Source organism: Sceloporus occidentalis, unplaced genomic scaffold (genome assembly GCF_023333645.1).
Source record: "Sceloporus occidentalis isolate IW3139 unplaced genomic scaffold, rSceOcc1.0.p SCAF_9, whole genome shotgun sequence".
In the NCBI taxonomy this organism is placed as follows: domain Eukaryota; kingdom Metazoa; phylum Chordata; class Lepidosauria; order Squamata; family Phrynosomatidae; genus Sceloporus; species Sceloporus occidentalis.
The window spans coordinates 39,358,751-39,383,320 of record NW_028316989.1 but is presented as its reverse complement, the minus strand read 5'-3'; the positions used below and the strand labels follow the sequence as shown (position 1 = coordinate 39,383,320).

The 24,570-nt window shown below is 40.8% G+C and overlaps 2 protein-coding genes across 5 annotated transcripts in view; both read left to right on the top strand.

The window, feature by feature from the left end:
- Positions 1–4,373, top strand: part of SECISBP2L (SECIS binding protein 2 like) — a 38,244-nt gene extending 33,871 nt beyond the window's left edge. For all 3 annotated transcript variants that reach the window (XM_089538961.1, XM_089538962.1, XM_089538963.1), the window contains exon 18: positions 697–4,373. In XM_089538961.1, the coding sequence (XP_089395087.1) occupies positions 697–1,358 (662 nt within the window). In that variant the 3' untranslated portion in view covers positions 1,359–4,373. The remainder of the gene's footprint in view (positions 1–696) is intronic.
- A 10,699-nt stretch (positions 4,374–15,072) lies between these two features.
- SHC4 (SHC adaptor protein 4) overlaps positions 15,073–24,570 on the top strand; it is a 40,914-nt gene continuing 31,416 nt past the window's right edge. The window contains exon 1 of one of the 2 annotated variants that reach the window (XM_089538957.1): positions 15,073–16,569. In XM_089538957.1, coding sequence (XP_089395083.1) covers positions 15,982–16,569 — 588 coding nt within the window. In that variant the 5' untranslated portion in view covers positions 15,073–15,981. Of the gene's footprint in view, positions 16,570–17,266; positions 17,414–24,570 lie in introns of those variants that run through there. The other variant, XM_089538958.1, reaches the window with a different exon arrangement.

Below are 24,570 nucleotides of genomic sequence, written 5' to 3'. Positions count from 1 at the left end.
GTGCACAATATAAAAAGGCCATAAACTATTTCCATGTTCAGCCCAACCATATGAATCTTCATTCCTGTAAATATAAGTTTATCCGATGCTCATTATTAAAAAGTATAGTTCTCGTTCCAAAATGCTGCTGCTTTATAAAATAGGCCTTAGTAGAGTGGTAAACAATATGCTGTGCATGCCAAATGTTCTTACCTACTCTGTTTATTTGATTTCATTTCACTGATTGCATTTATATTGTACCCTTCAACTGATTAGTTGTCAGGGTAGGTCACAATTAGAAAAATAACAAAAAACATAGCACAAAATAGAAAAAAAGATCAAAATTCAGACTAGAATGATTAAAATAGCTACAGCAGCAATCCTTTATTTTGAACGGCATTTAGCAACTTTACGGTTGTCATTATTGTTTATTACAAATGTCAAATCCAGCTAGTTAACATTACTCCATTATTTTTTCTGGGTTTTTCAGGTTATGTGGCCATGTTCTAGAAGAGTTCTAGAGCATGGCCGCATAGCCCAAAAAACCCACAAAAAACTGGATGCTGACCATTAAAGCCTTCGACTTCACATTACTCCATTACATTACATGGAAAAACGTTTTCCTTTAAAATAACTTTTTTATATCAAATCATCAAAAACAAAATGAATCCTCATATTCTGTATGTCCTTTCCAAAACCTTTTATGCATTTTTCCAGAAACAAATTGGAGAAGCATGGTGGAAACCTCAGATGGGCTGGAAGCTTCTGAAAATGAACGAGAAGCCTCTTACAAGAGTGCTGTTCCAGAAAAGCCTGACAACAATAAAGTTGTTGTTAATAAGGAACTATCACTAGCTGCTGTTGGAATTGTAACAGTCTCGGCTCCAGGGAAAGGACTAAGTGGGAAAGACGAAATGAAGCCAGATGATAATCTGGAATGGGCCTCGCAGCAAAGTACAGATACAGGATCACTGGATGGCAGTTGCAGGGATATTTTGAACTCCTCCATGACTAGTACGACCAGTACCTTAGTTCCAGGAATGCTTGAGGAAGAAGAAGATGAAGATGATGAGGATGAGGATGACTACACCCATGAACCTATATCTGAAGAAGTTCAGCTGAACAGCAGAATTGAATCGTGGGTCTCAGAGACACAACGGACTATGGAAACGCTTCAGCTTGGGAAGAGCCTTAGCAGTGCAGAGGATGATAATGTTGAGCAGAGCGAGGAGGAGGAACTTGAAACTCCTGAACAAGTTGAGTCAGTCATTGCATGTGAGGAATGGACAGTGGAGAGGCATTCAAACAGTGCCCAGCAGAAGCCTGCTGTGTGCAGTTCCCTGGATACAACACATACAGACTCAAATTATATACCATGAACTCAAGCACAAACTCAGGGAACTTTAATATTTTAAAACTAACTGTTGTAAGGATTGCAGCCATTGCTTTGTGTGCTTCATCTCAGCATTTTGCACTGTGTAGCATTTAATATGCATATTTAATTCACAACATAATTTTTTGTAGCAGTCTTTATTACTTTTTCCATTAAGAACTAGAGTGTGCATGTGTGCTTAATGAATATTTATATCTTTCCCAAACATGATAAGCTGTCAATAGGCATCTTTTTGTATAAGAAAACTCTTTGCAAATGACCATTTTTATGGAAAATTGTTCTCAAACAATAATTTCAACATTCTTCCACTTTTTTGTCTAGCAAGAGTGACCAAGACTTGGTTTCATTATCTTATCTTGAAGGGCGATAGTGTCCCAGAAACTGAACTAGAATGAATTGTTTAGGGGTCTTAACAATATTGGAATCCTTAGTAATAAAATGATTAGAAAGATACACATTAACCAGTAATTTAACTTCCAGTAAAACTCCTTACTGGTCTCTGGGGATGTGTATTTCAGAAAGACACTTTTGAGATGCTGGCTGTGATCAGCTGAAATAATTTGGCAAGGCACTTTGGGAAAGAGAAATCTATTTCCTTTCCAAGTGATTAATATTGTTACACTGCCTGCATTGTCACTGTACCTTTGGGACTGGAGCAAGGGACCCATTAGCACTGCAACTTGTCATTGTTTTGGTTTTCTTAACTTGCTGTTTCCCAGTTCTTTGACTGTTTCTTAGTTCTTTCACTTTATCTCAGGAATGTTAATATGAATTAATAAATGCTGTGTAAATACAAAGCTTTACCAAGCTAAAGATAACTGATAGTTCAGCAGATAGTGAGATAGACACAGGAGTTCATTTTGTTGGGGAATGAAGGTGGGAGTTATGTATTAGCATGTGGTACTCTTGATCACCTCTTTTTAACTAGGATTTCCCATAACAATTGGTCCTCTTTGAGAATAGAAACTCCTGTATCAATTTGCCCTATTAGGAGTATCTCAGTAGAGTTCATTTAGGAGGGGAAATTTAGTCTTTCATTTTAATATCATAAATGAAAGACTTTTGTAACTTTTGCATGTTTGGAGACTGAGTTTTCCCACTTTGCCCATTACTGAACATCAGTTAAACTGCATGAAAAATACCCCTTCAGTGATCACTGTAGGAGAGTTTAGTATTAATTGGCAGTGTAGAAGGACAAACTTTATGAAAACACGAAGTTCCCATTGATACCAGTTATGGATTGTTCACTTAATTATTTGGGACCAATAGCTTTAGCATCTTCAGAATAAGCTTTTTGTATTGTACAGGAAAAATATGGTTCAGTGTCTTAAGATCTAACACTGTTTTCCAGTGCTAAGGAATGTAGCAAGAAAAGCCGGTTTGAGTATGTAGCTCTTTGGAATATGTGAATATGTGGAATATTGGAGGTGTGGACTTCTGATAAGACTGCTTGTCCTGTCATTAAGTGCTGCTGCTTCCCACTTTCTTCCCATATCAGTTTTCCTGTCTAAATACTGCTACAGTTTTCCACAGGGCAAACAGAACATCAGTGAAGGCAGCCTTGCTTTATAAAATGTTCATTATGGGAAATGGCAGCTGAGCGCTAGTAGGATATGTCCTTCAACTTGCCTTTGAAGTACGTTATATGACATTCTGAACTAAGAGGTTTTTCTGGTGCAATACAATGAGGTGGCTGGTTCTGTCATCTTCTGTAATACGCATTCGCGTTCTCGTTTCTTTTGGTAAGTTATCTTTGAATGCCATGATAGTTCTTGGGGTTTTAGTAGCACATATACTTTTATAGCAGGTTCTTATACAATGAAAAAAAACACAACTTTCTGATATCATACATTGCTGGAAATTTCAGACAACTTCAGGAAATATTGGCTGTTTTGAAAACCCATATAATGAATTTTATTCTCTAATGGCAGAAAATGCAGGTTGCTGTACAGTGAGATTGTGACACCCTTAAAATGATTTGACTGAGGTGACTGTAGAAAGTTTTTATAAGAAGCTCAAGTATTTGACTAACGATAGCTAGCCACGGCAAATGGAACATGAAGTAGGCTAATGCACTTAAGCCTTTGGTAGGGCAACTTGGAGTCTAAGGTTTGTAGGTTGCTAATATAATACTTAATTCTAAGTGTGTGTCTATAGACACCAATAAACCCCGTCAAACCCATCTCCTCCTTCTCAGCCCTGGTTTAATTTTTAAATGGCATTGCTTTACAGAGTTAATTGGTGATTTGTTTAGCATTTGACCCTGTGATTTTAAAGTGGAAGACAAGATATTTTTGATTAATGCACTTGCGTGAATTGTGACTACAACACTGGGAGATACCTTTGAAGGTTTTTTTGGGTGGGTGGATGTACACAGCGTACTTTGAGTCCGTTTCTTCAACTGGAAACTCTTAAATTTTAATAGCACATAGACAAAAGAAATCCTGTTATGTAAAGCTGTTGTTTATTACAGTTGTCATAGTATTTGTGTGTGTATGAAGTTGTGCCAACTAATCAAGATTTTCTGTTAGTTTACCCGATTTTAATCTAATTCAATATGAAACCTTTTTTTAAAAAAACAACAAGTAGCAAAGCCATAAATGAAACCTGTACAGCTTTATGTCCAATCTTACCCTGCAGAAACAGTAAGAAAATGTCTAATGGACTCTTAAACAATTAACAGTTAAAAATTATCAGCATAACTGGCACAGCCCAATTAATGTTCATATGTGGTTAAGCTATTTTTAGACACTATAATAAAGTAACGTCTGTTCATCTTTGATACATGTACACCAGTAGTAACAAAAAGTTAAGTTTTTGAAATAGAAAATCATTATGTAATTATTTCATGAATAAGTTTTGTCCATGTTCTCCTTTGATGAAGGATCATTCTGTCTACCATACCTTTTTAAAAAGAATAATAACTGCTTTTTGCACTATGTAAATACTAGTGGGGGTTCTTCCATAATGAATAAAAATGATTATTTAAAAAGTCATGTTACACCAAGCTGTTCATGCATTCATATTCTTTGTTAAAAACATAATGCTACACTACCCTCATTTTGAAGGGGAATTCGTTTTTACAACTGTGTATTCAATGCAGTGGCTAAAATGGGGGGTGATGTCTCTCATGCAGTTATGCCAGGAGTCTAAAATATGGATGTCTTTCCACTGTACACTATTGGAAGTGTCCCATATACATTCTTATTTAGCCTGCTGAGCTGGGAGAAAATAAGGATAGGAGAACCAGCATGGTGTGGTGGGTTGACCATTTGACTAGGACTCTGGGAGACCAGTGTTCAAATCCTTGCCCAGCCATGGAAACCCATTAGCCTTGAGCAAGTCATACTCTCTCAGCGTCAGATGAAGGCAAAGGTAAACCTCATCTAAACAAATATTGCCAAGAAAACCCAATGATTGAATTGACACAGAGTCTCCATAAGTTGGAAAGAAAGGCACAGAATAAGGAGAACCAGATAGAAGTGATTACTTGATTCAGTTCCACAGCCAGGCTGACAGTCCCTTCTGCTTCCATTTAAGTGTGCTACAAACTTCTTCCATTTATGGCACAGTGGCACCTACAATGTTGTGATACCCTCTTTTTCAGTTAATGTTTGGTTTTTCTTACCAACTAGAAAACATTCTGATTTTGTTAGCTTTTTTCGCTCTTTACTGCAGAAGTGCTGCAGAGAGGGGAAACATTACTGCATGCTAGTGAATTGGGCCCTTTTAAATGAGACATCTGTTAACATTCAAATATTGTGGAATGTTATGAAGAGAATATAAAGTCAAGCTTTACCTCTTATGGGGACTCATCTACTCTGAAATTCATTTTTACATAAATGAATAAACCAAATGTAAATACATGCTTAACGAATTCAAAAACAACTCTCCCATGAGGTGAAGAGAGCAGTGCAGGCATGATAAAACCACATATCTTCATTTTTGGCTCAATTCAGACATGTATATTCACCTCCTTGATTTCTCTGCTCTTGTTTAATGTACATTTATATTATTGGCAGGTAGAAGTTCTCTCTCAACAAGTAAAGAGCTTCCATCTGTAACCTAGCCCCCTGCAAAAGTTTTACAAACAGAGAACAGTAGATTTGTGCTCAGTTAGGTTGCCAGATTACAAAGTCAGATGGGGGTATGCATTTGGTATATTAACAATCTTGAGCAGTGATGTTACATAGCTTTAAGGCACGATAGAGGTAGTTAAAACAATATGAAAGTTGCACTTTGTTCTTTGAAAGTGAACTTTTGATCCAGACGTAATCCTGACATAGCATGAGGTTATCTTGAAAGTAACCTATGTATGGTATTGAGAAAAGCCAGCTTGGTGTAGTGGCTTGAGCACTGGACTACAACCAGGTTTCAAATTCTAGCTTAGCCATGGAAACTCACTGGGCAAACCCTATTTTCTCAGCCTAAGAGGAAAACAAAAGCAAACTCCCTCTGAACAAATTTTGCCAAGAAAACCCTGTGATGTAAGACTATGTAATGCTCTTTGGAGTCTCCTCTTCTTGCTGCTGCCTGAGCTGGATGGGATCTCCAGAAACCCATTGATTTGAATTTCCCCTTTATACCAATGTAATGGGACATATGTTGGGATTCTATTGACACTTTCTGTTTCTGATGCTGCAGAGACATTTCCTTCTATCCCCCAACACTGGGGAAGGCCTCGACCAAGCAAAGGCATGTGAAAGACGAATGCAATAGAGTAATTTTTAAAGGAAAAGGTTTCATTCTAAGAAAGAATTCTTCACAGCAGCAGTGCCTCTTTTACTTGGAGGACCATTGTTACTTTAGGGACAAGAGTGGAAGTTACAGACAGATCATTCCAGCCAAGTCTGGAGGAGTAATAACAACCCATGACACGATTAGCTAATATATTCTCCTATTTTAGATGGGATTTATAGTCCTTGATGTTCTTGCTGGAAGTCTGGACTCCTTTGTCCATTCTCAACCAGCTGCTCAGGGGGACAGGAGCATCCATCCCCAAGGTCCCTTTGTCACAGAATCTGTGGAGTCCGCCTCCTGATCTCTCTAAGGTTATGTTATAACCTTAAGATCAGTATAAGTCTGAAATTACTTGAAAGCTTCCGACAACAATTACTTTTCTCTCTGATGCTTCATGTGCTGGAGCTTCAAGCACCAGCTCCAGCCATCTTAGACTCCCCTTATCCCATTGAATAGATGCTTCTGTTTTGCACGTCTACTTCCATCCTGATAATGACTATTTATGAGAAGGAAGATGTTAGCAACACTACCAATGTTGGCACCTACTTGGGGGCTTCATGGCTGATCTGCCTTCCATGATCAATGTTATGGAAGAATTGGCGAATAATAGGGCCAGGAGGGAGTGGGAAATGAGGAGGGAGAGCAGTTCATGAATAGAGGTGAAGTAAGAAAAAGCTGGTCTGTGAGGAAAAAGCCAAGAGTAAGCAAGGCTAAGAGGGAGCAGTTGTACATAGCTGTGAGGAAAGATTGAGTCAAAATATAACCAGCTAAATAGGGGGCAAGCGGTCTCTCGCCGCAATCAATATTGCTTTTCATTATTAAAAAGCTGTACTTAAGAGAAAAATCAAACTGAAAAGTACTGAAAAAGCAGCAGCGCATAGTCTGCTTGGACTCAATTTCCCCCCTCTTCCTAGCAGTGTGACAGCACCTGTCATGCAGAGCATAGCTACTTCCTTTTGAAACTGGAGAAAGAGAGGGAGAGACTTCCACAAGTAATGCATTTTGCATGAGCAGGCTTCCAGTGTGATTCTGGCCTTCTGTGTCGAGCAAACCCAGCAGTGGTGTCGGCACATGCCTCTCGGTTCCCTTTCCACCCCTCACTCACAAGGCAGCGAATGTGACTGCAGTCTGTCTCACCCACACATTGAGAATTAGCATGAGGAAGGGCACGTGATGGGAAGCATTCGCTGCAGTTTAAAGCTCTCCTAAGGAAGAGGTCAATAAAAGTGATTGTTGCTTGTTTCCTTCTTTGGTAAGAAGTTTGGAAGGTGGTTTTATTTTGGGTTTTCTCTCCCCGCTAGCCTTTAGGAGAAGAGAAATGCATTCCTTCTTTTTAGTCAAGCAAGTTGCAATCTGAAGCCCTTTGATCTTCTTATAAAGCTGTTTGTTTGCAAAGGTTGGAATGGGGGCTTGGTGACTGCTGGGGAAAAAGAGATGCAACCCACTTCAGCAAAATCTCCTTAGCTTCCCCAACTTTTCAGTTGGCCTTTTCCAAGGGCACAGCCAAATACCCCATCAATTTTTTTTTAAAAAGTTGCTGAAAAACCAACTGGTTGTTATTATCATTGTTAAATTGGTAATTAAATGCTGGTGAAATGTTACTGAAGAAATCAGATGCATCTTCTAAAGCTTATCTCATTTCGTCATAACCTTAGACATTGTGCATAATGGGGGTGGTGGTCTAAGGGCCATTAATTGGGGTCCCATGTGCTGCATGCAGCCTGCAAGATGCTCTTTCCTCACACTGACCAGGAGGACCAATGTAAAAGTCTTCCATTGACATATTCCAGAGGATCTGTGGGCTGCAATCATCCCACTTTTCCTCCCACTACAGACTGTTCTTCCTCCTGTTTTCCCCCTCCAAATCTGAAGGGATCAGAAGGTCACTTTTGGTTTCAAAAATACTATTTCAGGCCTTTAAATGGTGTATGTGTTTTAATAGCATTTAAATCATGGAGTTCGATTGCATCTCCTTTAACTGATCACGATTAGCCATGCTTGCTTAGACGACTAGGACTTGCAGTTCAATAACATCTGGAGGACCTCATTATTCCCTCCCTTAACTGAAAGAAAGAATCATGCCTCTTGTAGGCATAGGGTTTTTCCCCCTGTCTTTTTTTCTTTCTTTCTTTCTTCTTTTTGGTGATTTATCCAGTCCCTTAAATTGGAGGGGCATGAGGGCTGCCCAAGTACCACCCTTGCCCAGGCTAAGCTACTGTTGAAGAAAAAATCTCATCAACCCTAAGCAGCAGAGATGGAGCCATAGAAGGACAACAGAAAACTCCCATTTTGAGTAAGTCAATTTTCATGCTTCCATTCTTGGTTCCATCCTTTCTCTTTTCTCATGTGTTTATATTTAGTGGGTCATCACGTTAGGTCACTGGTGGGCAACTATGGTCCTCCAGAGGTTGAACGGAACTTCATTCATTCACCATTGGTTATCCTAATTTTGCTGATACGTACCTTCAAGTCAACTCTGACTTACGGCTAAGTTATCATAGGATATTCTTGGCAAGATTTATTTGGAGGACATTTGCCTGGCCTTCTTTTTAGGCTGAAGAGAGTATAACTTGCCCATGTTCACTCATTGGGTTTCCATGACTGAACAGGGATTCCAACTCTGATCTCTAACAATCCTAGTCCAAAGTAGGTGGTTGATGGTCAAGTGCCAGCTTGTGATCCATCAGTTTCCAATCCCTGAAGAGTTTCCAGGAAACAAATAAATAATGGTAGTCAATAGGCACAAATGTGGTGCAAGTCCCTGGCCAATTCAGGGACAAAATTGCTGGTTCAGCACCCCAGATAGTGTAAACACATTGCATAGAACAAAACTTGGAAGAGTTCCTTTTTTGGATTACAACTCCCAGAACTTTGTTACGGGATTCTGAATACAACACATTCATCCCCACAATTGCAGCTTTGATTTTTGAGGATTTGTTTATTCATGGATTTCATTATTATGTTCTCTGTAGGAATATCTAGGTCCTCCAGCACAACTCTATGGTCAACTATAACCAAAAGTCACACTGAAGGACCTAGAGATTCCTAGAGAGAACACTCCACTAGGCATTTGTAGCTCCTCCAGAGCAATTCTATGGCCAGTGTCTGGCAGATGTTGACCACAGTGTTGCACTGAAGGACATAGAGATTCCTAGAGAGGTGTTGTCTCAGGTAAAAATGTAATGTTTTTGTTATTTGCGGTTTTCCCACATTCCCAGGGGTCCTGTGCCCCTAACCCCAGTGAATGTGGAAGGACAAGTGTACACCAAAAAGGGAACTTCTCCACGCTCTGTCATGGACAGATTCCATGGATAGAAGAGACCCTCTTGCTTCAGATAGTAACCATTTACTTGAGGAAGGCAATGGGAATGGGGATGAGGGGTGGAATTGGCATGCTTCTGCTTATCTTCCTTCCTTGTGTGTTGTCATAAGCAATGTTGGAATACTTTAAAAAAGTCATTATAAATCACAATTGCATATTCTGAACCAAGGAGAAATGTGCGGTTCATGGACTGATAAGGAGAGAGAGTCATCATGGTGCAGTGGTTTGAGTGTTGGACTATGGAGACCAAGGTTCAATTCTGCACTCAACCATGAAACCCATTGGGTGACCTTGGGCAGGTTACATGCTTCAGCCTCAAGGGAAGGCAATGGCAAACCTCTTCTGAACAAATCTTGCCTAGACAACCCCATGATAGGTTTGCCTTAGGACCGCCATAAGTCAAAAACGACTTGAAGTCACACAACAAAGACGACAACTCCTTGTACCATTTTGAGCATTCCTCTTGCTCATCCCTTGACTGACTCCACTGCCTTCTGTGATCTGTCTCTTGCCTGGTATTGGTGACTGCTTTGGTTCCTCTATTCCTGGTGTCTCCCCGCTGCCTCTGAATATAAATCTTGAATTTAAATGATGTTTAAAACACCAGACAGACAGCAAAAGCTGTCGAAGATTCGAAAATGAGGCTGAGAATTAGTAAAATGATTAGGAATAAAATTGAGGGATCGTTTACCATTATTTTGACTACCTTCAGACAAATGTCTCAGTCTTGTAAAGAAGTGAAACAAAGAAGTGAGGTAATTCACCAAAGTAAGGGAACATGAACTACCCATGTTACAAAATTTTAGGCTCCTCAAAGGAGTCCTCCCATGTCTCCACTATGACAAGTCTCTTTGGCAAGGATGCAGCAGAGGAGCTTCTTAAAAGCTGCTTGCAGGCCATGGAACTCCTTTCCATGGAAGGCTGGTCTGGTCCTTTCTCTGATGTTTTCTCATCTGCTGACAAAGACTTTTTTTGTAATTAGGGCACATCCAGACTGAGTGAAAAGTCCCAGATTTTGTTCCTCTCCTTTCTAATTTTATACAGGGTTAAAATAAACTGGCCTGTGGAGCTGGTATAAAAAGTCTCGAGAGCTGGCTGAAAATATTCTGAGATAAATAAAAGCTGTATGGATCTCCAAAACAAAACTGGAAAGGACAGGAACAAAATCTGGGACTTTCTGATCTTTTCAATCAGTCTGAATGCATATTGGCCATTAACTGGTTGTTGTGAAAGAGTGGGGGCTACCATATCCTTTTTCTTCAACTACTGATCTACAACTCCCATCAACCCTACTCAGCATAGCCAGTGGTGAGGAATGATGATGACCAACGATTCAGAGAAATCTGGTGGCATACAACTGCTTGTTTTTTTGTGCCTTCAAATAATTCCTGATTTATTGTAAACCTAAAGGGATTATAACGTTTTCATGGTGAGATTTGTTCAGGGTGGTTTGCCACTGCCTACCTCTCAAGCCGAGAGAGTGTGGCTTTCCCAAGGTCACACAATGGGTTTCCATGGCTGAGAGGGAATTTGAACCCTGGTCTCCAGAGTCCAAATCAAACTACTACATCCCTATTTTTAATATTACTTGAATCTGAAAATCAGGTCCACTTTAATCTTTGGCTGATTTCTGCTTTGCTAAATTTGGAAGAGGAAAAAACTTTTACCGCTCCATTTCTTCCTACTCTCTAAGGGTTGTGTGTATATATTTCATCCCCCCTGTTTTGATGTGGAATGCTTCTATTTCTGGTTGTTTCTTCTTTTGAAGAAAGAGCTTTTTAAAATCTTGCTTCACATGTGCAACTCCCTGTGACTTACTAAAACTGTATGTTATTATTATGCATCTCCTCCTACACCACAAACCCACTCACTGGTGCCACTAGGTAGGTGAGTCTCTCTCTCTCTCTCTCTCTCTTTCTCTCTCTCAGTCTCTTTAATGCTTTTCATTCTCTTTTCATGCCAGCATCAATGGGAAGTTTAGAAAAAGAAGACTTTTTATTTTAAAAATCACCACACATGAAGTTACTGCACTGGCATTAATGCCTCAGAGGAAAAACACAAGTTCTCTGGGATCACATGAATACCTCATGGGACATCTATGATCACAGGACTCGATTTATTATCATCTTCAATGCACCATGGAATAAATCAACATTCATAATGGGACCTTGGTGGTTGTTTAGTTATGCCAGAGAACCAAGCCTGAAAAAATCAATGTGCCAATATACTTTTATCAAAGTATTTTGCACCAAGAAATAGCCAGAATACAAACCAAGAAGAAGTTCAGTTTTGCCTGGTCTACTGCTCACAGAGAGGGCCTTCAGGGACATAGCCAAGGGGGGGGGGGTTTCTTGGGGTTCGGACCCCCCCCTTCTGTTAGAAAAATCAGTGGTGCGTGCTGCTGCGCCACCGCACCCAAGCCCCAATATAATGGTGGCACTTAGTCTGGACCCCCCCTTCCTAAAATCCTGGCTACGTCCCTGGGGCTTAAATACCCTGAAAGCTCCAGTTCCCATCTGATTTTGGAAGCTACATGGGGTCATGCTAGAATAGCACTTGGCTAGGGAATATCAGGTATTATAGACTATGGGACAGAACAGACGGCCTGTTAAAGATGCCATTCAGGCATCTTGGGAGCATGGCCTTCATATGCCGCATGCTCCAATGACACCTGGAAGCCACCGGCTGCTCCGATGTGGGCGGCTTCAAAATGCTCTGGTTGTGCAGTGTTTACACACCGCACACTGCCAGAGTGTCTTGAATCCCCCCTGGGGCTGCAATGGGGCCAGGAAAGCTGGCTCTTTCTCGGCCCAAATAGGAGCAAATCTTTTCCGCTCCTATTTGGACTGGGTTCAAGGTGGATTGGGGCTGTGGCAAACACACGCCACAGTACATCTTTGGCAGGGGCGGCTTCAAGCTGCCCATTCTTGCTGGTCTGTTCCGGCCCTATATTTCAAAGAAAGGGATTCATCGACTATGAAAAACCTCTTCCTTTTAGTCCACGTGGAAGTCAATGATACTGAAAGACATAGCCTTTGGAAAATCATAAGGAATTGTGTGGCTCTGGGTAGGAAGCTTGAAGGGTCTGTATGTACAGTAGTTATTTCATCTTCTCTGAAGATGCCAGCCACAGATGCTAGTTAAATAAATGTCAGGAACAAACTCTTCCAGAACATGGCCACATAGCCCAAAAACCCCACCAAAAAAACCCTATGGATTCTGGCTTTGAAAGCCTTCAACTTCATGGTTATTTCATCTCCATCCAGTGGAAGGACCAGGAAGGAAGTGAAAAATAAGAGAACTGAATACCTTGTTCTGCAGATGCTGCTGCTGGGAAGCCAACAGTTTGGCTTCCTGGACCATTATGTGCAGTTTCATGGAGGTGGACTTCTGGCAAGAGATAGGTGGCACCTCACAGCAGTTGCCAGGAATGTCTTTGCTAAGAGTCTGAAAGATCTGATCAGGAGGCCTTTAAACTGAGCTATGTGGGGAGACAGTATATGAGAGGGCAAAAATTCATCAAGTGCTGGAGATAACCGCCCAAATATTTTAGAGATGCAAGACAATTAGCACAAGAACCCAACAGTTGGGGGGGCATTTAAAAGGCAGACAGAGGGAATGGCCCCTGATCTAGTATAGTATATCTCTATACTAATGCACAGAGCATAGGAAATAAACAGGATGAACTTAAACTCTTAGCACAGCAAAGCAAATGTGATATAATAGGCATCGACGAAACCTGGTGGGATGAGTCTCAGGACTGGAATGTAATAACAGAGAAGTATAACCTATTTCAGAGAAATAGACCAAACAGGAAGGAAGGTGGAGTAACATTATTATTATTAACCTATTATTATTATATGCCAGGGATATTTACACCTATGAAGAGATCCATGACTTATATCTTGGAAACAAGGTTGAGAGCATCTGGGTAAAAATTAATGGGCAGAGAAACAACGGCAATGTCATTGTGGGAGTGTACTACAGATTCCCAAACCAGACTGAAAACTTTAATGATACCTTCCTGATAAGATGACACACATTCAGAAAGGAAAGATGTGGAAGTAATGATTTCAAATATCCTGATATTTATTGGAAGTCAAGCTCTGCCCAAAAAAATTCATTCCTCACTTGCCTTGCAGACAATTTCATTGTTCAGAAGGCGGAAGAGGCAGTAAGGGGATCAGCTATTTTAGATTGGATCCCAACCAAGACTGATGACCTGGTTAATAGGGTGGAAGTAGCAGGATCTTTAGTTGAGAGTGGTCATGTTCTCCTGGAGTTTGTTACACAGCAGAAAGGGTAAGCCACACATTGTCAGACATGCATTGTAGACTTTAAGAAAGCTAATTTCAGTAAACTTAGGGAAATACCAGTGGTCAGTTTAAAGACCTCCAAGGAAAGAGACTTTACTGTTCCTCCTAACGTTTAGGTGGGATCTCTTCTCCTGCAGCTTGCATCCATTGTTCCAGGTCCTGTTCTCTGGAGCAGCAGAAAACAAGTTTGCTCCCTCCTCAACATGACATCCTTTCAAATATTTATAAACAGGGCTATCATATCACCTCTTAACCTTCTCTTCTCCAGGCTAAACATCCCCAGCTCCCTAAGCCATTTCTCATAGGGCATGGTTTCCAGACCCTTCACCATTTTAGTCGCCTTCCTTTGGACATGCTCCAGTTTCTCAAAGACCTTTTTGAATTGTGGTGCCCAGAACTGGACACAGTATTCCAGGTGGCGCCTGACCAAAGCAGAATAGAGCTGGGACTATTACTTCCCTTGATCTAGACACTATACTTTTATTGATGCAGCCTAAAATTGCATTGGCCTTTTTAGCCTTTTTAAGGCTAAACAGATGTAGAACAGAGGTGTGCTAAACAAGAGTATACACTGAAAAAGAAAACTGTGCAACTAATTAAATGCAGCTCTTTTTCTGCAGCACCAGAGTAAATTATTTTTAAAATGCACAACGTAACCAGAGCATATAACAAGAAGCATTAAACCATCAGATCGGTCCCCTCTGCTTGTTACAGTTTGGTATTCTTCCCTAATGGCTTGCAGTATGCGAGGATGCAATGTACTTTGTTGTCTTGCCTGCTCAGATCTTCACTTCCTGTGTGCTCATGCTTTTGCAGTTTTTATTGTGTCTTCAGAGTAAATTTGATCGGCACAGGAAGCACTGTTATATATTGAGCAGAGAGTCAATAAAAAAGGGACTCTCGGTTTCTAAAAACAGTGCATCACCGCTTTCCTAGTCTCCTCTGAATTTCATACCATATAGTGGAAAAGGTTTTTCTTTCTCTTCACGCCCCTCCATCTCATGCTGCATTGCAGAAATAACAGCACACATGCACATACTCACAAACCCACATCCCACTTTTTTCCCCCAACAGGAAAAGAAATGAATTAGATCTATTGGCATGGTAATGTCTTCATCCATTCACTACCTACATTACGTTCAGAACTGTCCCCATCACCAAAAGTCACATTTCGCACGGCTACTAGTTTAGTGTATTTATGGTGCATGAGTCATCAGGCTTTCTCTGGATTGGCTGAAAATTAAACACCCCTGGGACTGTCAGTCAGTTACAGCCATTCTCAGCTTCATTCACAGATTTATTTAGCTTGCACACAGTGAAATTCATTCAGAAAACCTCATTCATAAAAACTGTAACGTTCTCTCTCTCTCATCTTTCATAGAAATAAGCTACCATGACCGGGAGACTGAGGAAAAGCTACAGATGATTCAAAAGGATGCCAGGGATGTTTCATGAGAATGATTCCATTCATAGATGATGGTTCGGAAGATCTGAAGTCCGATTGCGCTGGATCTTAAATCTATGAGGAGTATTTTTGGGGATATTACAGTGCTAAGGGATCTTTTTCCCCAGAACTAACCAGGTTTTTATTGACAGAAACTTGAGTTTTATCTACAGAATTAATTAACATTGGATTTTGCTACCTACATTGGTATGAGTAAATAATTTTTAAAATTGCAAATTAATATTTTTCCTCAAGATTAAAAGAACAAGGCTAGGTTTTTTGGGGGGGAGAGAAAATCTTTTTTCATTGTTGCTGAACCAAGAAAGGTAGAGATTTTAAATTATCTTTTAATGTCATGGTACAAAGTAGTTAATCAGTTTATTTTTAACTCCAGTCAGGGCTTTGCTGTTAATGATATCAGAATATGGCTGTGTGTTTTCATAGCCGAGGGCAATTTAGAGCTTCCTTCCTTCCTTGCTTGCAAATGTTGTGATAGAGAACAGCTTTTCAAATCAAACAGTTGTAGCTCTCTTTGGTTTACCTGCATCTGGGCTTCATTTAGATTTAATTCCAAATAGGCAGATGTCAGAACATAATGAAACTGCATTTGTTAAGAGGAGGAAGCCGCTTGAGAAACCGTCAAAAAGATCATCGCTGAATAGATCTGCTCTCTTCTTCCTTTTCAAAATCGTTCTGGTTTGTTTAATTCCATATTATTTTCTTTTATTCATAAGAAGGAAGCTGATTTAGGGGGGAAAGGGGATCTGGGGAGAGAACTTTGAAGGCTATGAGAGAACGCATTCCACAAAGCATCAGTGGCCACATACTGCATGTAGGACTCTCAAGAGACCCAGGAATGCTTCACAGGGCTAAATACAGTCGTTTTAGAAATGAGTCCGTGACACCATTGGAGGAAAATGTGCAGAGTGGTCTTCTACATCTTAAAGCCTCTTCATCGTCTCGATCCTCGGCAGCTAATATACCCATCGAAGATGTTGCCATAGGCACCCCAAACAGTTCCTTGACTGTGGGAACCTTGATACCTCGCATGGGCAATATTAAGCTGGCCAACCCTTCCACCCTTCCAAGCTTCAAGAACTTCTGCCTACGGACTAAAGAGGTGCCAAGAATTAAGCTCACAGAATGCACAACTGTCCCAACAAGCCCAACCATGCCAGAAATCAGCTTAACCACCTGCCTACCTACTTCATATTCTTGGGGAGACGTGGAGAAGACACCAAAGGCAAACCTGAACTTCCAAGAGGACAGTCTCTTGCTGGGCTCTGAAGACTCTGGGATCTTATCTAAACCAGACAAAGATTTTGGACAGGAGGGTGAATCAAGTTTGGCGGCTGGGATATCATACACTGTTCGAGTAAGTAGTTTTCCTTCCTTTCTTTTCCTCTCTTTTTTAAATACCCCATGATTACTTAATGTAATATTTATTTTAAAACAGCAATTTTAACAACCCCACATTTAATGCATGTAGTGTGTTAGCATTCAAAGCAACCCATTTCCTATCTCAGTCTTTGTTATCATTCTTTAAAAATTATGCCAGTATGATTATCCCCATATTACCGATGTGGAAACTAAGGCTGATCATGGGTCATTTTGTGGTTCTGTGATATCTGAATTGTGAATTTCCTGGTTTAGCATCTCATCTTTATACTATGTTAGTATTCACCTGTCCCATGTTAAGCAGCTGGTTAGAAATACACTATAAAAGCTAGGGATAGGGTCGGGGAAAACCCATGCAACTCCTAAGTACTCATACAAGGATATTTTACATGAAAAGAATTTTTGCCCTATCACCACCATCCTCTTGAGATGCATGTATATCACATGTGGGAAAGTACTCAGTGCAGGGAAAAGTGTGGGAGGCAGTTATTTTTAAAGCAGATGCACAATTCAGGCCTTATCTGCACTGGCCAGCATAGACTCCAGGGGCAGCCTACAGTATCCTAGCCCCGAAGATGCCACTGGCTTCCATTTCTGTGGCATGGCAGCTGTCTGTACAGGCATCCCACTGGGCTTCCTAGCACATGTGCCACCACCATAGTTCGCTTGCTTCTGAGGCTTGAACCCAGTAATGGTCATATTGTGACCTCAGAACAAGCAATCTGCCACAGTGGCCAATGCACCTGGCAGACCAGTCTGTGCAGACAGCTGCCATGGCATGAAAACAGAGGGCTCCGGCTCTTGAAGATACAGAGCAACAGGTAAATTATTTTAATTAGTTTTAATCTTGTTAAACCCCAGTTCTGGTCAGGGACATGCCAGACATTGTCTGGACTGCACACACCAGAACTGGGGTTTTGGTCCTGTGTCATCGGTTGGGGGGCCCTTTGATTGTGAGTTCCTGCATGGCTAGGGGTTGGACTGGATGGCCCCTGTGGTCTCTTCCAACTCTATGATTCTATGACTGGGCGACACCAGAATGGAGGTGAGGAACTGATCTTTTGGCCCATGCAGACAAGGCCATAGTCAGTGTAATACCCATTTGAGTTACTTGTTGTAGGTAATGTAACCACAAATGGGTCATAAAAGTTCTTGAGAAAATAATGTATAATATAACCTGGGTAGGTCAATGCTCTGAGACAGCTGCTTTGTAAGGCAAAATATAAAGTGTCCTGGTGTAGACTAGTTAAGACTGGAACAACTTATTCTCTTTCAATAATTCTTTCAATCCAAATCTCTAGCTTTTCAGTAGCTTAAAATTTCAGTCAAGTACATATTTAGAAATACAATGTAAGCTTCCAAAGAAAAGGGGCAGGCAAAGTGGCCAAGGGAATGTGAACAATTTTAAAGTGTGTCACTCTCAGAAATGCTAGATAATTGGGGAACGAAGGAAAATTTCATTGGAAGGAATACACCCCTGCACCCCTACATTAGAGTCTGACTCTATCCTGGTGTTGCATTTTGCCTTTCCCCTCCATCTCATACCCTGCAAAAAGATGAAGCAGGTCCCTTCTGTTGACTTCCTTGCATCTCATTGAAAACTCCATGTCCCTGTACCACCTCTTATTTCCTCTTATTTTGTGTTACTGCATGTTCATGTGCCTCCACGAAACATGTGACAAAGAGAAAGGGGATGGGACATCCATCTCTTAGGTTGGATTAAGTAATGCTGTGGTTCCAAACTGCGTCATGTCCAAAAGGGCCTGTAGTATTATGGAGCACTTGAAAATTCAAATAATTCAATCTTATTTTTATTTATTTCATTTTATCTTGCATTTTGAGGCCTCTTATCCTCTGAGGCCCTAAACATGAGCTTGTTTACTTTATGAATAAATTTAGCATCAGCACAATCTCCTTGCCTTCATCTCCTACCAAACAGTTGTGTAAACTGGGCCTGGAGAAAAAGGGAAAGTCAATTGGCATGCAGTGGCAACACAGAGGTAAGGAGGAGAGCCCACTCAGAAAGTGGAAGGGGGAGATAGAGGCTCATTGAGAGCAACTTGGTCAAGATTGCTGAAAGGCTGGCACTGCCCAGCCCTCTCTCTGCGGCTCACAAGCAGGGAAAACCTGTAGGGCCAAAACTAAGCCTTTAAGGTTAATGAATGGAACCTGCTGTCATAACCTCCTAAATTTCACCCTGAAAACTGGGACACATGTGGTCAAGCACCATCACAGTGTGGTCAAGATGGCAAAAGTTATTAAAGAGGAAAAACCCATAGACTAGGAGAGGCTGCAGCAGTTTGCTTTTGCTGGAGCCTACTTGTAAAGTCAAAGTTCTCTTCTCTCCCTAATTAATTGAGTGCAAACTATTTGCACACTTTGCACTCAGTTTGCAGCAACTGCAGTAAGCTGAGGACAAAGAGAGAAAGTGGGAGGAGAAGAGAGAAACTAGAGCATTTTAAAAGTTGCTCCAAAAGTGGAATGGCAGAGGATTAATCGGGACTGTCCCTGCCAATGTGAGACAGGTGGCGTGTATGCAGGTTGCATGGCATACATAGTTCCATCCTTTACCAGAATGAGGGCAGGAGACCCACTCTTTCAGCATCTGCTACCTGAGGTGATTCCTCATTATGCTTAAGGGTAAGGCCAACCATTGCCAGGGAAAAGGGCATGAGTACGGATGTTGATATCAGCAACATCTGATAGAGTGTATCCTAACTTTTGTATGATGTAGATTTTTAGCTGTACTCGTTTTAACTTTAACCCGAAACACATGGGCCAAATAAGGCAGCTTCCGGCCACTTTTGGGGCATGGACTAGATCAAAAAGGAGCAGATACAATCCAGTTAAACACCATTTTACTACACCATTGTATTTAATGGGATATGAGCGTGCCCAGATTTTGTTATCCACAGGGACTGAATCAAACACCAGTGGATACTACGGACCCACTGTATATGACAATAATGATAGTAATAATAAGGCACAGTTTCAGTGGCACCAAGGAACAAAGTTTGCAAAAGGTGTGCAGAAAACATGCAATGTGAACTTGGTGGGACCTACCTCTAAACTAACCTTTGAGCCTTGCCATCTCCCCATTACAACAACAAAAAAATTGCAAGAATATCACATCGAGTCTTTAACCTCTGAACAATTACCTATTTTGTTGTTAATGTTTTCTCTGTTAACATTACCATAGGTTTATATGCCATGCATGGCATATAAAGTGTGATGCACATGGAGAGTTGGCCTCCAACCCTGGAGACCAGGGTTTGATTCCCAGCTTTGCCACAAAACTGACTTGAGCAAGTCCCATGCTCTCAGCCTCAGGGGAAGGCAATGGCAAAGCTCTTCTGAACAAATCTTGTCAAGAAAACCCATAAGTCAGAAATGACTTGAAGGCACACACAACATATAAATGTGATGCACGTGGAAGGAAAGTCCAGTGTCTGCTGGTGATAGATAAAATGCCATTCTTCCAGTATCACCCCGAGACCCACAATTTAAAAAGCTCTTGCATTATTCAGATCGCTCCAATCTGCCACTTGTAGAACCAGGATGCCAAATGTGAGAAAGCTGATTCACAAGATCCAGCTAAAATTGATCTAAAATTAGATCGCTGCTAAAATTATTCATTCTCCTTTCTCTGCCTAAAACAAGTGAGAAATACAAACAAAATACTAATACCCAATCTGACTTCATACTTGCATATACCTAAGTAAGAAAAAAAGCACAAATTCTGTAATTTTTTTAAAAATAGTTCTTATGCTGAATATCCAAAGATCACAAACATTGTACAGCATGCCTGTGGTTGGCATGCTTCTGGTGTGGGTAGTTTATATGTGTTTTTCTGTATAAAAATGCATTTGAGATGTTTTGGAAATGATCAGTGACTACATAATAAGGGTGCACAGCTTGTGACTTGCTAAGCCTGAAGCTGTGTATGGTGGCCAGCCTTGTGCTTCACAACCCCTCTGTTCTTATATTCAAGCAGCAATAAACACAGCTCTGTGTGGCCACCGTATGTATCTATATTATGCATTTGTAGGCCAACTGAATTGTGTTTCTTTTCTTTTCAGGGTGCCACAAGATTTTTTGTTGTTTATACTATACACTCCTTTGCAGGGATAGCCCCGATTAATCCTTACTTCATTAGCTGCATTTAAAATGCATTTAAAATGCTCCTCCTCCCACTTTCCCTCTTTGTTCACAGCTTACTTCATTTGCTGCAAACTGAGTGCAAAGTACAAAAGTAATATGCACCCAGGTGTGGTGAATGCTAAAAGATGGGTTTATTTTTGGGTTTGGGTTGCTTTTTAAAAATATGCAAGAGTACAACCAAACACACAATAGCAATTTTAAAAACGAACACCATTCAGAGCTCAGTGAAATAGAGACATGGAAATTGGATAGTGGTGACTTGTTGTGGAGGAGGTAATATTTACCTGTTCTGAAGAGGAAACCACAGAAAGCAGGGTGTGTATCAGATGTCACTAGAAGTATAGGGTCTAGATTGAGGGAAGTAATAGTGTCACTGTATTCTGCTTTGGTCAGGCCTCACCTGGAATACTGTGTCCAGTTCTGGTCAACACAGTTCAAAAAGGATGTTGACACACTAGAGTTTGCCCATCTTGGATTCCAGGGAGATTTCTGGCTTTGCCTGTTCAAGGACCCATGTGTTTGGTTTTTTGGCTGTCCATGATACCAAGCACTCTTCTCCAGCACCACATCTCAAATGAATTTATTTTCTTCCTGTCCTTTCTTCACTATCCAGCTCGCACACCTGTACATAGCGATGGGGAATACAATACCTTGCACGGTTCTAACTTTAGTGCTTAGCTGTATATCTTTACTTTTTAGGATCTTTTCTAGTTCTTTCATAGCAGCCCTACCCATTCCTAGTCTTCCTCTGATTTATTGACAGCAGTCTCATTTTTGATCAATGTTTATTTCAAGATATGGGAACTCTTTTACTACTTAAATTTCCTCTTTGTCTAGGCTGACATTTTTGTCCTCTGTGATCATTATCTTTGTTTAATTTATGATCAGCGTTAAATTTATGCTCAGTGTCTTTGTGCTTTCTTCCTTGATCTTATTTAACAATTGTTCCAAATCTGTGATGATTTTTGCTAGTAGTATGGTGTCATCGGTGTATCTTAGATTGTTGATATTCCTTCTCCTAACCTTTATGCTTCCTTTTTCTGAATTTAAGTCTGTTCTCTGTATGATATTTTCTGCAGAGAAGTTGAACAAAGAGGGTGATAGAATGCAGGCTTTCCTGACTCAGTTGCCAATTGAGAATCATTCTGTTTCTCCGTATTCTATTCTAACAGTAGCCTCTTGTCCTAAGTACAGATTTCTCATCAGGACTATCAGATGCAGTGGCATTCCCATGTCTTTAAGAGCCAACCATAGTTTTTTTGTGATCTATGCAATCAAAGGCTTTGCTTATAAAGGCATTTGCTGACTTTCTTTTGGAATAAGCTAAAGAAATATTAAATATGATTGTTGCCCAAAAAGCTGGGGGTCCTGGTAAGGCACCCTCAAATTAATATGTTTTAGGGGAATTGATAGCTAAAATTAAAAAAAAAAAACCTTGGCTGGGGCAATATTTGGCCTAGGATCTTTTCCCTTTGGGTATTGGTTCCAAATCACACAGAACTCCAGAGGCAATTCCAAATAGGTTTTGTAGTTTATTAACACACACACACACTCATGTACACACTAGCAATCTGGTCTAGTTGGAAGTAGGATAAAATCAACACATACACACACATTCATGTACACACACACAAACTAATGAAGCAAGTTAGGAGAAGCTGCAGCAGTTTGCTTTTGTTTGAGCTTCCTGGGAAGGGCACGATTCAGCCCCATCCTCTCATCGCCCCTCTGCTGAGTTAACTGAGTGCAAACTATGCCATTTTCAGCAATTGAAGTAAGTTGGGGACAAAGGGAGGATACAGCAATAGCAAGTATATTTCTATACCTCTTATCAGTGTACTTAAGCACTCCCTAAGCGGTTTACAACGTGTAAGCTAATTGCCTCCAACAAGCTAGGTACTCATTTTAGTGACCTCCTTGGAAGGATGCAAAGCTGAGTTGACCCTGTGCCCTTGGCTGGTATTGAACTTGCAACCTTGCGGTTTGTGAGTGAGTAGCTACAGTACAGGCATTTAACCACTGCACCACCAAGGCTCCTCCAAGGATAGGGGAGAAGGAGAAGAGAGAGACTGGGATATTTTAGAAGCTGATGCCCCAAGATTAAGCAGGACTGTTCCTGCCCTCCAACTGTCCCTGCACAGTCGGAAGACATGTTGTTGCTCTGGAGTATGGTCCAGGGCATTTTCCCATAGTAAGGGCCCGAACAGACAGGCCAAAATAAAGCTGCTTTGGGTCACTTTGGACATATGCTGTTTAAATGAGACATGCATCTTATTCTTAAGAGGCCAGAAGCTGCACCAAAGCTGTGCTCCAGTCCTTAGGAATGGAGCATGGTTTGGCGTGGCTTCTGGCCTCTTAGGACGCATGCGTCATTTAAATAGCATACCTCCAAAGTGACCCAAAGTAGCTTTATTTTGGCCTGTCTGTTTGGGCCCTAAGTTACAAAGGTTAGTTCATTTAGCTTCAGTACACAGTATGAAGGAGATGCCATCTTGCCCATTGCCTTAGGCAGCAAACTTATCTAGCTCTGGCAGGACAGTCTAAGCTGATGTCCACTTTGAAGGTAAGCTTCTGGTGTGTGTCATAGACAGTTTCCGTCATATACCTGGGGGTACATGCTCTGCTTGTGTGGAGTGCTAGTCATGCCAAATATCAATCCTATAACATGTCACAAATGAAAACAGAGACATTTGTAGCACCTTTATTCTTACAGCAAGGTTTACTGCTTGAGGACTACTAGCCATGGCACATTTCCTACAGAGTCTCGGCTTCCTGCTGGATTAATTTTATTCTGGAATCTTACCCTGTAATAGCATGTTTTACTATATGTTACTCTTCTTGTTTAGCAGTTTAGGTCAAATCTTTGTGCATAAGGCTGATGTTTTAAAACATATATAAGTTATCAGTGGAATTCCCCATAAAGATGTGGTTTTTGGTAGGCTAGTTAGCCGTATTTGAATATGCTGCTTCTCTTTCACTTCCTGGCAGAGGAAATGTCTTGCTGCATCAACGATTTCTTAAGAACCACATTTTCCACACCCCACCTCTCCTTTGCTCCACACCTGCCTGCGTATGTTGTTCTGGTTTTTCCCCAAAACACAGAGAATGGTAGGATATTCATGTTTAAAAACATTTCTAAATGGTAATTGATTACATACCCTCCAAATGTCCCAATTTGGCAGTGACATTCTCTGTTCAGTTCCTCCTGCCCCACTTTTTCAGCTGCTTTTAATATTTCCCGGTTTCCCTCTCCTCTTTCCACTTTCCTTTTGTCCTTATCTTACTTCCATTGGTGCACACTGAGTTCAAAGTGCAAAAATAGTTTGCATTCAGTTCTCTCTTTGTGAAGCAAAGGAGAGGAGGGGTAAAATCTTGCTGTTTCCAGAAAGCACAGGAAAGCGCAAACCACTTCAGCATCTCCTAAGCTTTTGTGTTCTTCCCCATTAATCATTTCTGCCATCTTGACCACCTGGGTCCCTGATATTACTTGACCTGTGTCCCAGCTTTCTCCTGCAAAATATTGGATTAAAGTATTAAATGATGAACATTTTAAGATACAATTCTTTAAGAATGATTTTGTACAGATAGGAAAGAATGAAGGACACATGGGTATCTGGGCATTTGAACTTGCATACACTTTGAGCATCCCTTCAAGGTACCATATCCTAAAACTCTTAGGCTGAACCAGGCATTTTTCAAATTTAGAATATGTGGGCTCGTGCCTCAGATATTTTTGTCTCTGTTGTCAGATGTGAGGTGTGTGTGTGTGTGTGTGTGAACAGCATCCAACATGCTAGGGAGATGCAGTTCTCTCCCT